General features: G+C 39.9%; 1 protein-coding gene across 1 annotated transcript in view; it reads right to left on the reverse strand.

The window, feature by feature from the left end:
* The window catches only part of NKAP (NFKB activating protein), an 18,863-nt gene extending 3,749 nt beyond the window's left edge, over positions 1-15,114 (reverse strand). Inside the window, exons 1-8 of the mRNA XM_053581112.1 lie at positions 14,562-15,114; positions 11,049-11,129; positions 9,055-9,125; positions 8,413-8,553; positions 5,848-5,911; positions 4,306-4,415; positions 4,133-4,208; positions 2,340-2,489 (exon numbers count right to left, since the gene is read on the reverse strand). Coding sequence (XP_053437087.1) covers positions 2,340-2,489; positions 4,133-4,208; positions 4,306-4,415; positions 5,848-5,911; positions 8,413-8,553; positions 9,055-9,125; positions 11,049-11,129; positions 14,562-15,007 — 1,139 coding nt within the window. The 5' untranslated portion in view covers positions 15,008-15,114. The remainder of the gene's footprint in view (positions 1-2,339; positions 2,490-4,132; positions 4,209-4,305; positions 4,416-5,847; positions 5,912-8,412; positions 8,554-9,054; positions 9,126-11,048; positions 11,130-14,561) is intronic.

The following is a 15,114-nucleotide window of genomic DNA, read 5'->3' on the forward strand; positions in this document are numbered from 1 at the left end:
AATATAAATCTATAATTTCTTTTTAGACAGTCTCACTGTGTTGCCCCAGGGTGGAGTGCCATGAAATCAGCCTGGCTCACAGCAACCTCAAACTCTTGGGCTCACGTGATCCTCTTGCCTCAGCCTCCCAAATAGCTGGGACTATAGGTGCCTGCCACAACACTTTTATTTTATTTATTTATTTATTTATTTATTTATTTATTTTTGAGACAGAGCCTCAAGCTGTCGTCCTGGGTAGAGTGCCGTAGCATCACAGCTCACAGCAACTTCTAACTCCTGGGCTTAAGTGATTCTCTTGCCTCAGCCTCCCAAGTAGCTGGGACTATAGACACACACCACAATGCACGGCTATTTTTTTTTTTTTTTCTGCCCAGCTATTTTGTTGTTGTTGTAGCCGTCATTGTTGTTTGGAGGGCGGGGGGTGGGTTCGAACCCCCCAGCTCAGGTGTTATGTGGCTGGCGCCTTAGCCACTTGAGCCACAGGTGCGGAGCCAAAACTGGCTATTTCTAGAGACGGGGTTTTGTTCTTGCTCAGGCTGGTCTCGAACCCTTGAGCTCAGATAATCCACCCACCTAGGCCTCCCAGAGTGCTAGAATTATAGGCCTGAGTCACCTCGCCCGGGCTGCATTGCTTTTTATATTCAGTGATATAGGTACTACTTTCATCTTTTTCCATATGGATAATCATTTCTTTCCCGTTCCATTTACTGAATAGTTCCTTCATTCCCCAATGATCTGACATGCCATTTCTTTCATACACCAAAGCTCAAAACAGATACGGTTCTGCACTTTGAGCTCTATATTTTATTCCACTGAACAATTTGGTTGTTCCTCCATGCTTTCTAAAAACTAAGTTTTGTAATAAATCCTCATATCTGGTAGGGTGAATCTCACTTTCCTGATCTTCTTCAGACGTGACCTAGCTATTCTTGGCCTTTTACTGTAATATACATTTTAGAACAAGCTTATTAAGTTTCATGAAAAACCCCGTTGTGATTTTGTTTGGAATTGTAATTGAATCTATATATCAATTTGGGAAGAACTGTCAACTTGTTATTTTCTATGTAAACCATCAATTCTCAACCTTCCTAAGGCTGCGACCCTTTAATACAATTCCTGTGGGTCGCGACCCACAGGTTGAGAACTGCTGATATAAACAATCATATTATTCACAAAAAATGACATGGTTATATCCTCCTCTCCAATTCTTTTTTTTGAGACAGATTCTTAAGTTGTTACCCTCAGTAGAGTGCTGTGGTGTTATAGCTCACAGCAACCTCAAACTCTTGGGCTTAAGCGATTCTCTTGCCTTAGCCTCCCAATTAGCTGGGACTACAGGCACCTGCCACAATGCTCAGCTATTTTTTTGGTTGCAGTTGTCATTGTTGTTTTAGCTGGCCCAGGCTGGGTTTGAACCAGCCAGCCTCCTTGTATGTGGCTGGCGCCCTACCCACTGAGCTACAGGCGTTGCCACACCCGGCTATTTTTAGAGACAGGGTCTTGCTCTTGCTCAAGCTGGTCTTGAACCCATGAGCTCAGACAATCCACCGCCTGGGCCTCCCAGAGTGCTAGGATTACAGGCATGAGCCACTGCACCCAGCCCCTCTTCCAAATTTTATGCTTCTGATTTCTTTTTTTTTGTCTTACTGTGCTGGTCCTCTGATACAATGTTTCAAATACTGGTACTCAGAATTCCAAGATTTTGGAAGTACTTCAAGGGTTCTACAAATATTTTCCCATGTCATTTGAATATAGTTATTTACTTTAAAAAGTCTGTAAAGTTTTAAAGAATCTAAACTTCAATTTGATATCAGTTTTGTTTCCCTATTAGCATATTCTTCTGGTTCTTCTTGGTACTTGGCTTTCTTTTCCCTAATTTTATATTCATTTCTCCATGCCAACCTGATGTCCTTCATAATCCTTTTGTGCTATTTATTCTTAGAACCCTGGGTCCACAGAAAACAGGAGGCAAACTTGCAAACCAGGATATACATTCTTGGGAAAATGCTTCCCTAAAAATGCCACATTCCTCAGTGATAAATAGATGAATTTAACTATGTCTTCCAGTGGATAAAATATCTGTACCAAAACATCAACTAGGAAAAAGCCCTGGAAAGACTGAAGTTGGAGATATAGCTGAGTTTGAGGGTCACTTGTAAATATATTTGGAATTTTAGACACCCATGTTTATACCAATAAAACTAGTATCAATTATTTATACTCTATTTTTCATTAGGAATAGTCACTTAATAGAAATTAATCACAAAAATATAATTCTGGTAATAATAAAGAAGGAAAAAATCTAATTATGGAAACTGACTTCAATGCCAACAACATACCTGCTACCACTCATTACGTAACCTGAACATTCAAATGATGCAATTTCTTCACTTGTCAAACCAATTTCACCTCTTCGTGGGATACGTTTTCCAGCTTTTACATATTCAGCCATAGCGGCACCTTCACCAGGTAACAAGGCATGGCCATAGCTACAAAGTAATTCAGAATTCAAAAAAGATCTGTTAAACCATCTCAATATAAAAAGCATATCATCTAACGAGAGCACAATAAAACATTTTCTCCCAGACAAGAGTAGAAATAACCAATGCTCAGTACTAGTGTTCTGGGAAGCCAATGTGAATTACTTAATTTTAATTAGTGAACATTGCACTAGAACCTGTATAACTTAATCCAGAAATGTAGAAATATTTTGGATGAACAAAAGAACTGACGTTAGTGAATGCAGATTAATGGTTTACAATTATGGATTAATTTACCCCTATAGGTATTGCCATTATTGGTTCAGGAATCCAGCTGATTCCCTTTCATTTTCCAAACAAATAATTTATCTTAAGTTAACATATTTTTTAGATTTATAACGAATAATAATTCTGTGCAGCAACAATTATCAATTAACTTTCCTTCAAAGGATTTTTGTTTTTTGGGACAGAATCTCACTTTGTCACCCTGGGTAGAGTGCCGTGGTGTCATAGCTCATGGCAATCTCACACTCTTGGGCTCAAGCAGTCCTCTTTCCTCAGCCTCCCAAGTGGCTGGGACTAGAGGCATCTGCCACAACATCTGGCTATTTATTTTTTTTTAGAGATGGGGTCTCGCTCTTGCTCAGGCTGGTCTCAAACTCGTGAGCTCAGGCAATCCACCTACCTTGGCCTCCAGAATGTTTAGGATTACAGGCATGAGCCACTACTCCTGGCCTCCTTCAAGGAGGCCCTTCATTCAATTCAGTGAATGTTTCTCACCTATCTATAAATTCAAAGCCTGTAATACAAAAACAATCTGTCCTTGGTTTGGCGCTTGTAGCATGGTGGTTACAGCGCCGGCCACATGCACTGAGGTTGGTAGATTTGAGCCTGGCCCAGGCCAGCTAAAGAACAATGATAACTGCAACAGAAAAATAGCCGGGCTTTGTGGTGTGTAGTCCCAGCAACTGGGGAGGCTGAGGCAAGATAATCGCTTAAACCCAGGAGTTTGAGGTTGCTGTGAGCTATAACGCCATGGCACTCTGCTGAGCGACGTAGTGACACTCTGTCTCAAAACAAAACAAAACAAAAAAAAGGGCGGCACCTGTGGCTCAAAGGAGTAGGGTGCCGGCCTCATATGCCGGAGGTGGCAGGTTCAAGCCCAGCCCTGGCCAAAAACTGCAAAAAAAAAAAAAAAAAAGAAAATCTATCCTGTGAACTTTACATATTAATAAGATTATAACTGCAATGCAAGGCAAACTATATAATACATTACATAACATAAATAGAAAATTCTGTGAAGATTAAAGAGGGTTAGAAATCACACCTAATTGTAGAGGAGCTATATTAAGAATGAGCATATGCCCCTCCTTTTGAAGGATGGAAAGGATTTTAATAGAAAGAAACTGGGGGTAGAAAAGAAAACAGCAGAGAAAAGAAAGGAAGGCACATTGGGGGAGAGAAGAAACAAGCTAAACAAGTCACAAAAGTGGGAAAGTGCATAGCAAATACAGGGAACTTTTAGGCGCTCAGCTCAGCTAGAGCCTGGGGTATAAATAAGGGAATAAAGAGAGATAAAGCTTGGCAAGGTTAAGTTAGAAGCATACTTTTTTGGAAGGTACTTTAAATATTATAAATGCACTGCTACTTACTTCAAAGGTTTATCATCTTGAGAAGCAAGTGTTTTTGGAGCCTCTGGGCCAATTAAATCTGAGGGTTCTTCAGCCTCTGTATGAAAGATGTTCAGAAACACATTCACATTTTAACTACTCAGTTACTTTCATGTTTCATTTGTTCTAAGTTAAAGTCTACCAGAAGAACCTACTTGATCGATCCTTCCAGGGATTCTCCAGAAACTCTTCTTGGGAATCTTTAGAGCTTGAATCACTGGATTCTTTTCTGCTCTTCTTAGATTTCTTTTTCTTATATTTCTTCCTATGGGGATTATGATTTGATACAAATTTATTCACTATTCCCATGTTAAAGGGAATGGGAATATTAAGGCAATGAAAGGTAAGACATTAAAATGACCTGAATTCCTAGCTTAAACTTGCTAGAGAATAATTAAAAAAAAAAATCTTCTAACTAGGCCCAGCGAGGTGGCTCATGCCTGTAATCCTAGCACTCTGGGAAGCCAAGGCAAGTGGACTGTCTGAGTTCATGGATTTGAGACCAGCCTGAGCAAGAGCGAGACCCTATCTCTAAAAATAGCCAGGCATTGTGGCGGGCGCCTGTAGTCCCAGGTACTTGGGAGGCTGAGGCAAGAGAATTGTTTTAGCCCAAGAGTTTGAGGTTCCCGTGAGCCATGACACCACAGCACTCTATCGAGGCACAAAGTGAGACTCTGTCTCAAAAAGAAAAATCTTCTAACTTATTTAGCTAAATCATGTTCACTATAAAAAAGATCACTAAAGGGGCGGCGCCTGTGGCTCAGTCGGTAAGGCGCCGGCCCCATATACCGAGGGTGGCGGGTTCAAACCCGGCCCCGGCTGAACTGCAACAACAAAAAAAAATAGCCGGGCGTTGTGGCAGGCGCCTGTAGTCCCAGCTACTCGGGAGGCTGAGGCAGGAGAATCGCTTAAGCCCAGGAGTTGGAGGTTGCTGTGAGCTGTGTGAGGCCACGGCACTCTACCGAGGGCCATAAAGTGAGACTCTGTCTCTACAAAAAAAAAAAAAAAAAAAGATCACTAAAGGGAACAATGAAATATAGATCTCATATTGAGGAAAGAGACTATAAATAGAACAGCCTAAAAAATGACTCTGACAAATTTGAGCAATAAAAATGATTTTAAGTGTAAGAGATTAAAGTACACCAAATATATTTAAATCCTTGGGTTCATAATGATGCTAAAATAATCCAACTCACTATAATGAAAAGTCATAAAACAGTAACACAAAAAAATTAAGCAATGATCCTGCCCTTACTATACAAACTGTTTCAGGGTATCTGAATAGTTAATGAGGCTAAGTTTATCTTACAGAATTATCCTACCTAATAAATGAAAAAGAAAGGCAGAATTAGAATATCACAATTTTGCAATCCTTAACGAAATAATAGATCTAGGCAATGACCATCAATGACTGTTAATATGATAAAAACAGACAACTAGACATTGTCTCCTGATATATATACACAAAGAACTACCTATGGGGTATTACTGCCCCGAACTCAAATATGAACCTTGCCAAGCCTCTAGACCGTCAATCTACAGGCAATAAAGAAGACAGAAAAACATAATAAAGGATATAAAAAGAATACAATTATTCAAATTGAGTGATGGGTACTTGGGGGATAATTATACTACTTTATGCACTTTTATATATATTTGAACTTTTCTATAATAAAAAACTTAAAGAAAAGACTGACGATCTGTGTTTCTTCTTCCTTTCCTTCTTCTTGGCTTTCTTGGCTCTCCTTTTTGTATCTTCATCTGCAAAGTAAAGCACATGATAATTGAGAAAGAAATTTAAACTCTAAAACCCCAATACTTTTGAGTAGATAAATATCCTATTGCTTTGCAGTATTTGTTGTTATAGAGAAATTAATTCACTGAAAAATTTATTGCTATTTGTCAGAAACTATAGTAGGCACTGGGGACACAGAAATTAAAGGTACACTAGGTATTAGGTCATAAAAGGTATTATTAATTTTATTGTGTGAGACAGTATTGTGCTTTAAGTAGTGAACTATCTTATTTTGCATAGATGCATACTGAAATATTTAGGTCAAAAGTGTGATGATATCTGTAATTTACTTATTTACTTTGAATATCAGCAAAAAACCCGTATTTGTGGTTTGACGCCCGTAGCACAGTGGTTACGGCCACATGCACTGAGGCTGGCGGGTTCAAACCCAGCCCGGGCCAGCTAAATAACAATGTCAACTGCAACAAAAAAATAGCTGGACATTGTGGTGGGCGCCTGTAGTCCCAGCTACTTGGGAGGCTGAGGCAAGAGAATTGCTTAAGCCCAAGAGTTTGAGGTATGATGCCACAGCACTCTGCCAAGGGTGACATAGTGAGACCCTGTCTCAAAAAAACCCAAGAGTTTGAGGTATGATGCCACGGCACTCTGCCAAGGGTGACATAGTGAGACCCTGTCTCAAAAAACAAACAAAACCCCCCCCCCCATATTTGAAGCGAATATGTTAAAATACTAACAGCTGTTAAATCTGGGTGATAAGAATACAGTATCAATTATACTATTCTCTTTACTTTTCTGAATATTTGAAGATTTTCATGGTAACATGGGGGAAAAAAACCTATATGTGTTTGAGAAGGTAAGGAGAATGCTTTCCAGGAGCTCAGTCTAGTGAAGGAGACAGGTACAGAGATAAATACAATCCAGAGTGACAGAGGGAAGCTTGGGGTGATCTATACATACAGAGGAGTTTCAAAATCGGATTGATTTGGGGAATGGCTAACCAGGAAAATGTGACTCTTAAGCTAGTTCTTTGAAAAGTGACATTGGAGGCCAAGAAACCCAGGTGAGGCTGGTCACGGTGGCTCACGACTGTAACCCTAGCACTACGGGAAGCCAAAGGAATTCCATGCCAGCCTGAGTAAGAGTGAGACCTTGTCTCTACTAAAACTAGAAAAATTAGATGGGTGTTGGACCAGGTACTTGGGAGGCTGGGGCAGGAGGATCACTTGAAACAAGAACTTTTGAGTTTCCTGTGAGCTAGGCTGCTGCCATAGCATTTTAGCCTAAGGCAACAGAGTGAGATTCTATCTCAAAAAATAAAAGAAAAGGAAAAAAAAAAAGGCCAGGCACGGTGGCTCATGCCTGTAATACTAGCACTCTGGGAGGCCAAGGCAGGTGGATTGCCTGACAATCAAGACCAGCCTGAGCCAGAGCGACACCTTGTCTCTAAAAATAGCCAGGTGTCGTAGTTGGCACCTATAGTCCCAGCTACTGGGGAGGCTGAGGCAAGAGAATCACTTGGCCCAAGAGTTGGAGGTTGCTGTGAGATAAGACACCATGGCACTCTACCAAGGGCAACAAAGTGAGACTCTGTCTCAAACCACCCCCCCAACAGAAAATTACACATAATAACCCTTCTACTGGGCTGATACAGTCCAGTAAGGCTTATTTTAGTTCAGCCCCACCCTCTGACTTGGTCTGGTACCATAGGCCTTGTAAAACTATGCACAACCCACCTGGACTCAAATTGCTTAGCTTTGAATCTCAACTGCCTGATCATAGAAATGGTATTTATCACCTGCTCTGTGTCTCTTATTTCCTCATCTACAAGATGTACCCTACAAATATTGTATGGATTAAATGGCGATAATAAATACATATAAAGCACTCATTAGGGTGCCTTGCACAAAGTCAGCAAATATTCAAAAAACTCTTCAGTAAGGGACCAGGCTCAATGGCTCATGCATGTAATCCTAGTACTCTGGGAGGCTGAGGCGAGATCACTTGAGGTCTGGAGTTGGAGACCAGCCTGAGCAAAGTAGAAAAATAAGCAGGGTGTGGTGGTGTGCACATGTAGTCTTCGCCACTCAGGAGGTTGAGGCAGGAGGGAATCACTTCAGCCCCGGAGTTTGAGGTTGCTATGAGCTAGGCTGAGGCCATGGCATTCCAGCCTAGGTGAGAGAGTGAGACTGTCTTAAGAAAAAGAGAAAACAAAAGCAAAAAATCAAAAACTTCTTCACTATTATTATTGTTTTTTAAGGAAATTTCTTCTAAAATAAGTTTTAAGAAGTAAAACTAGGCCAGGCAGAGTGACACATGCTTGTAATCCCAGTTCATCAGGAGGCTGAGACAGGAGGCTCGTTTGAGCCCAGGAATTGGAGGCTGTCATGAGCTATGATAACATCACTGTACTCCAGCCCAGGCAACAGAGTGAGATCCTGTCAAATAAAATAAAGAAAAGAAGTAAAATTAGTTTGAAGTAAAGGTTGTAGAATGTTAGCTTTCTTACCACTAGAGTCTGTTTCAGAATCAGAGTCACTGTCACTATCTTCAGAATACTTCTTGTGTTTTCTTTTAGATGTTTTTTTCTTTCTCCTTTTTTTGGACCTTTCTTTTGAATGACTGGATTTCTTCTTCTTCTTTTTATCTTCTATAGAAAATACAAGTAAAAAACATAAAAAATTAACTCCTAAAAAGTATTTCTGAATATCAATTTTATTTTATTTGAAGTACTGAAAAGGAATAGATGTTGGGTAATTTGAATAAACAAAAAGTCTAATGTTCAACTATTTATAAATTTATCTTTTTAAACTTCTCAATAGATAACTCTGTATTTAAAAAATACCTTCTGGCTTGGCGCACGTAGCTCAGTGAGTAGGGCGCCTGCCACATACACCGAGGCTGGTGGATTCGAGCCTGGCCCAGGCCTGCTAAACAACGATGACAACTGCAACCAAAAAATAGCCAGGCATTGTGGTGGGTACCTTGGGAGGTTGCTACTTGGGAGGCTGAGGCAAGAATTGCTTAAGCCCAAGAGTTTGAGGTTGCTGTGAGCTGTGATGCCACAACACTCTAACCAAGGGTAACATAGTGAGACTCTGTCTCAAAAATTAAAATAAAATTAAATTAAAATTAAAAAAAATAAAAATACCTTCTGAAGTAGAAACTGAAGAAGTGCTTTTCTTTGGTTCTTCATCCTCTACTGGTGTATGTTCATCAGAACTGAATTTAAAGAAAATGGTTATAAATATTAGTAAAATTATGAGTTATGAACCATGGAATGTAAAATTATGGGTTCACATTTTTCAGTAAGAGCACTGATTGTCCAAGAACCATTAAAAGCAAACATTGGATTACTTTTGTAAGAGTGCAATTCAAGGGTCTAGCGCCTTTGTAATAATAAGATAAATTACACTTGCATAATGCTTTACAGTTTAAAGAGTGTTATTCAAACAAAAAAGCATGGAAAATTTATATTTTCAGAAGAAATTACAGCAAAAAAGTAGGTAAGTAGGAATCATAAGGATAAAGAAACTAGATATAAGGCAGGTGAGGGAAGACTTTATGATTTTATTCTAAGTGTATAAAGGACATAAGGCAGAACAACTATTTTGTTTCTTCAAAGAAAGAAGAATCCAACAAATTATAGTATAAAGAAATTTCTTTCAGCTGGGCATGGTGGCTCACACCTATAATCCCAGCACTTTGGGAGGCTGAGGTGGGTGGATTGCTGGAGCTCATGAGTTCAAGACCAGCCTGAGCAAGAGTGAGACCCTGTCTTTACTAAAAATAGAAAAACTAGGGCGGCGCCTGTGGCTCAAGGAGTAGGGCGCCGGTCCCATATGCCGGAGGTGGTGGGTTCAAACTCAGCCCAGGCCAAAAACCACAAAAAAAAAAAAAAAAATAGAAAAAATAGCTGAGCATGTCTGTAGTCCCAGCTACTTGGGAGGCTGAGGCAAGAAGATTGCTTGAGCCCAAGAATTTGAAGTTGCTGTGATGCCACAGCAGTCTACCCAGCGTGATAGAGTAAGACTCTATCTCAAAATAAATAAATAAATAAATAAATAATAAATAAACAAAATAAAATAAAAAAGAAATTTCTTTCTGTTGTAGAGAATTCTGAAAATTACTATTATTAAAGTTCTATGATAGTTTGGAAAGGAAATTTCTGTATCATATAATCTTTTTCTCTAAAGATCACACCTGGAATAATTTAGGTATTGTCCAGAAAATTATTTTTAGGGTTTCTCCCAACTTTAATTACATGAATTCAGGCTCTTTGAGTGTTTTCCAAAGGTATCCATAAGAACACGTTTCAGATAATAATCCTTTATCATTCTGTCACAAATTAAAGGTTTACCTGTCAAGCACATTGTCTCAGTTCAATCTAAAGTAGACACAGAAATACAGGAGAAGGAAGAAGAAACTTACAAGTAGCAACACTAAAGAGAATAATAAGCAAAAAGAAAAAGCATTAAGCCTTCGAATAGTATTATATATAGGAAAATCAACTGGTAAAAAACCATATTGGTATATTCATTTAAAAAAAAAAATCCCTATTATAATGCTAGTATCTGGCATGCAATCTGCTACTGGGTTGAGAAAATAAATTCAAAGTAATATAAATATATTATGAGTAGAGGGAGAGTAATTGGTGGTACCACACCTATGGTCATTTTGTAAGAGTACATGTCAAATCTATTAAGTGTGGAGTATACATGTCTTAACACAATAATTAAGAAAGTGAGGTGAAGGCTATGTTAACCAGTTTGATATAAACATTCCAAATTGTATATAAAACCAGCACATTGTACCCTATAAATGCATTAATGCATACAGCTATGATTTAATTAAAAATGTATTATGTGTTTTAACATTGAACCTTTCTATGAATAGGAAATTAGCACTCTACAAATTACAATTTAAAGAGAACTGTTAGCATGCTAAAATTTATTAGCAATATGTTTTAACACTTAGATCTATGTGCCGTATTTTTAAAACTTAAGGGGTCAAAGGAAATAAATCACAAGAAAGAAAAACATGAGATGTACTTAAGGTTCTTCAATGAACAAAAATTTTAACAATAGACTCAAGATTTAAATAAATGTCATAAGATATTTTTAAAAGTTATTTTCAACCACTTACTCTGGTTCAGGATTCTTTGGAGAAAGTCCCCATACTTCAGGAGCTCCCAACTCTCCAATCCTTTCCCTTTCACTTAATCTCCTAGAAGAGACATGTAAATTATAATTCAATGGCAGAATTATTTCCTAAATACATAGTCAAATTCAACAGGAGTCCAGTTAAGTTCTGTTTCCCCTTTATATTTTAAACACTAATAAAAACTTGGTATAAATGTAAACTCATCACTTAGGATTTGATGTTCTTACAATACTATCAAATGGTATAGACTGCAGAAATGATAGCCTGGGAGACTGTCAAGTGCATCTCTTCTGCCAAATGAATGACACAACTTCTAATTGGTCATTCAACATCTGTAATATTTGACAGAAACGGTTAAGTATTTGGAAATAACTTCATTTGTTTATACATGTATAGGAAAGTAAAGAGAAGTCTCCTTTGATCTGGTCAAATCTTCAGTTTTCAGAAGCCCAGGAATTATTGAAGGTAATAAAAAGGGCTGCATTAGAAGTACAAAATAGAGTTCTGAAGATAAAGAAAAGTTTTACTTGCTAAAAAGTGTACTCAGTGAGATATAGAATTTATTCCCTCTCTGTTTTCCTTTCAGTTACTTTTGGGAAAAGGGAATACATTCTCTATTTACTCTTTGGAGGACACTAAAATCCTTTTCTTCTTTTGTTGTATAATGTTTGTGGTTTCTGCAGTTTTATTTTTTGCTATTATTCATAAACTAAAGCCAAAACAAAAAATTAAGGTTCAATTTCTCAAGGTTTAGCTGTTTATGATTCTATTTTTTAATTTACAAAAAAGTTGATTTGTTTGAATAAATTATTTTCCTTTTTTATTTTTTTGTTAATTAGAGACATGGTCTCCCTCTGTCACCCAGGCTGGAGTATAGTGGTAATAGCTTACTGTAACTTCAAACTCCTGGGATCAGGCAATCCTCCTGCTTCAGGCTACCTTGTAGGACTACAGGCATTCACCATCATCTATGCCCAGCCAATTTTTAAATTATTTTGTAGAGAGCCCAGGCTGGTCTCAAATTCCTAGTCTCCAGTAATTCTCCTACCTTAGCCTCCTATGGTGCTGGCAATTGCAGGTATAAGCTACTGTACCTAGCCAATTTTCTATTCCTTTTCTCAGGATAAAAAGTACAGTAACTATGCAGAGTCAGACTCGGGGTTTCCCTCTTGAAGAAATCATCTAAAAGGGGGCATACTTGTAAATGTACTTGGAATTTATGTCTATATGGGGAAGAATGCCCACCAGACTACAAAAAACACTAAGTCCTGTTTTCATATCAATTCTCACTTGGCTTCATCAGCATTGTTAAGCTAAATTATTTATCTTCTAAATGTAAAAATATAAATTTCATCCAAGGAGTTCTGACATTTTTTTGAGGATTCTCCAATTAGAAGCCATTTGTTTTTTTGATTAAAATAGCCTGCAGGTATCTTTCTGAAAAACTGAACCGAGGAGGGCGGTGCCTGTGGCTCAGTGAGTAGGGCACCGTCCCCATATGCTGAGGGTGGCGGGTTCAAACCCAGCCCCGGCCAAAATGCAACAAAAAAATAGCCGGGCATTCTGGCAGGTGCCTGTAGTCCCAGCTGCTTGGGAGACTGAGGCAAGAGAATTGCGTAAGCCCAAGAGTTAGAGCTTGCTGTGAGCCGTGTGACACCACGGCACTCTACCCGAGGGCGGTGCAGTGAGACTCTGTCTCTACAAAAAAAAAAAAAAATTTGAACCGAAGAGATAGGTCTCCAACACTAACTCAGGACTATTTTTATTGTTTCTGCTTGAAGCACTAATGGCTAACATTTTTGGCGTATTTATTATGTTCTAGGAATTAAATTATTATAACCCTAAAAGTCTTGGTACTAATTTCATCCCCTTTTAATGAAGAAATGAAACTCAGAGAGGTTAATTAACTTGCCCAAAGTCACACTGATATTAAGTGACAGATAAGGGCTTCAAAGTCGAGCAGTCTGATTGTGGAGCCTGTGCTTTTCATCACTGTACTACATCTCACTGATGGAAGAAAAAGAATCACGATGATGGCTCAGCGCCTGTAACTCAAGCAGCTAAGGCGCCAGCCACATATACCAGAGGTGGCTGGTTTGAATCAGGCTGGACCTGCCAAACAACAATGACAACTACAATCAAAAAGTAGCTGGGCATTGTGGTGGGTGCCTGTAGTCCCTGCTACATGGGAGGTGAGGCAAGAGAATTGCTTAAGCCAGGAGTTGGAGGTTGCTGTGAGCTGTGATGCCATAGCACTCTACCCAAGGTGACAGCTTGAGGCTCTGTCTCAAAAAAAAAAAAAAGAATCACGATAATTCTCAACTGTAGAAACTTGAACTTGCCCCTCAATGCCTCTAATATTTCTCAAGTTCTTTTTTTTTTTAAACACATAGTGAATGTAAATCACTTAGTTTAGTGCCTGACACATAATTTGACAGGTTTTTTGAAACATAGTCTCACTCTGTCATTCTTGGTAGAGTGCTGTGACATCATAGCTCACAGCATCCTCAAACTCTTGGGCTGAAGCAATTCTCTTGTCTCAGCCTCCCAACTAGCTGGGACTACAGCCGCCTGCCACAACGCCTGGCTATTTTTAGAGACGAGGTCTTGCTCTGGCTCAGGGTGGTTTCGAACTCTTTAGCTCAGGCAATCTACCCACTTTGGCCTCCCAGAGTGCTAGGATTACAGGCATGAGCCACCACACCCAGCCTCATATAATTTGACAGTTAATAAACATTAGATATTAAGACTTACACAACAATAATTACAAGCCTTTTCCTTTATTCTTATTTTTCCACTTCAATAGTCATTCCCATTGGAGGAGATCTGATCTTATCCTGGCATCATTTTTCATCATCTAGATTGAGAGCATTTAACCGTTGTCAAAGTAGTGTCACCTACAGCTTAGCAGATCACTTTTCCTACGGTTATCTAATCATTTTGCCTGAGGGAAAGGTTTTCTTCCTCTCCAATTTAAAACCTTAATTTCGACCCTTCCCAATTTCCTACAAAACATTTCCACTTACATATCTCAAGTCTGTTCTGTTATCTCAAACCTGTTTGTTCCTTCCTTTAACAAGCAATGGTTGCATGCTTGCAAATCAGGCACTGCAAATTCTGTAATCAATAAAATAGGGATCCCCACGAGTTCAGTATAGAGGGCAATAAAAATATGCTTACGAATGACTACACAATAAAGTAAATGGTGCAATTCCCGTAGGTCTGAGGCTCTTGGCTATTTCATATTTCAGCTAGCAAGCCAGGCGGCAGAAAGGGATTGTAGACCTAGGGTACTGTATGAAGGGGCCCGAGGATGACAGAAAACGTTAAGGGCAAAAGACGAATAAAGGGTTGTGGTGGGTGAATTAAAAGAAACGCACGAATATGAGCACAGGGCAGACAGAGTAAAACGCGAATAGTTAAGAAGCGGAATGAATGATAAATTGGACTGGACCCCAACGACTCCAAGAGAAGGTGAGGCTGCCTCACACTCACTTTTGCCGGAGACTCTCCTCCCTCTCCTTGTCGAGAAGGCTAGGCCACGGCTTGTCACTCCCATAGGGGCGCGAGTAGCTGCCATAATAGGCGGACGAGAAGACAGCAGCGAAGGGGGTACCGCGCAGTGCTGAGGGCCGTTCTCGAGACCGCGATCGCGAGCGGGAGCGGTAGGACTGGTTTCGGGTGCTTTGGCCAAGCCCACCCAGCTGATGGCCGAGGCCATTCTTGTCTACCGACCGAGAGTGCGAGTGCCAGTGCGAGTGAGAGTGCGAATGCGAGTGCGAGTGCGAGTGCGAATGAGAGTGTGAGCGCGAGCGCGAGCGGCGGCCCCGCGGGGAGCGACCAGATTTACTCAGCTTGGGACTCCTTGACGAACTGCGGCGTCTTCCACTGCAGCTCAAGGCCTCCCCCTCCGGACTGCGCGAGCCGGATACCGGAGCCATTGCGACTCCCTGGGATCCCGAAGCTGTGGGAGACCGGGGGGGATCTCCCAAACCTGTGAAGATTTCGGTTGCCTTGGCTCCCAGACCCAACCGCCGCGATACCGCCC

Source organism: Nycticebus coucang, chromosome X (assembly GCF_027406575.1).
Source record: "Nycticebus coucang isolate mNycCou1 chromosome X, mNycCou1.pri, whole genome shotgun sequence".
Lineage (NCBI taxonomy): Eukaryota > Metazoa > Chordata > Mammalia > Primates > Lorisidae > Nycticebus > Nycticebus coucang.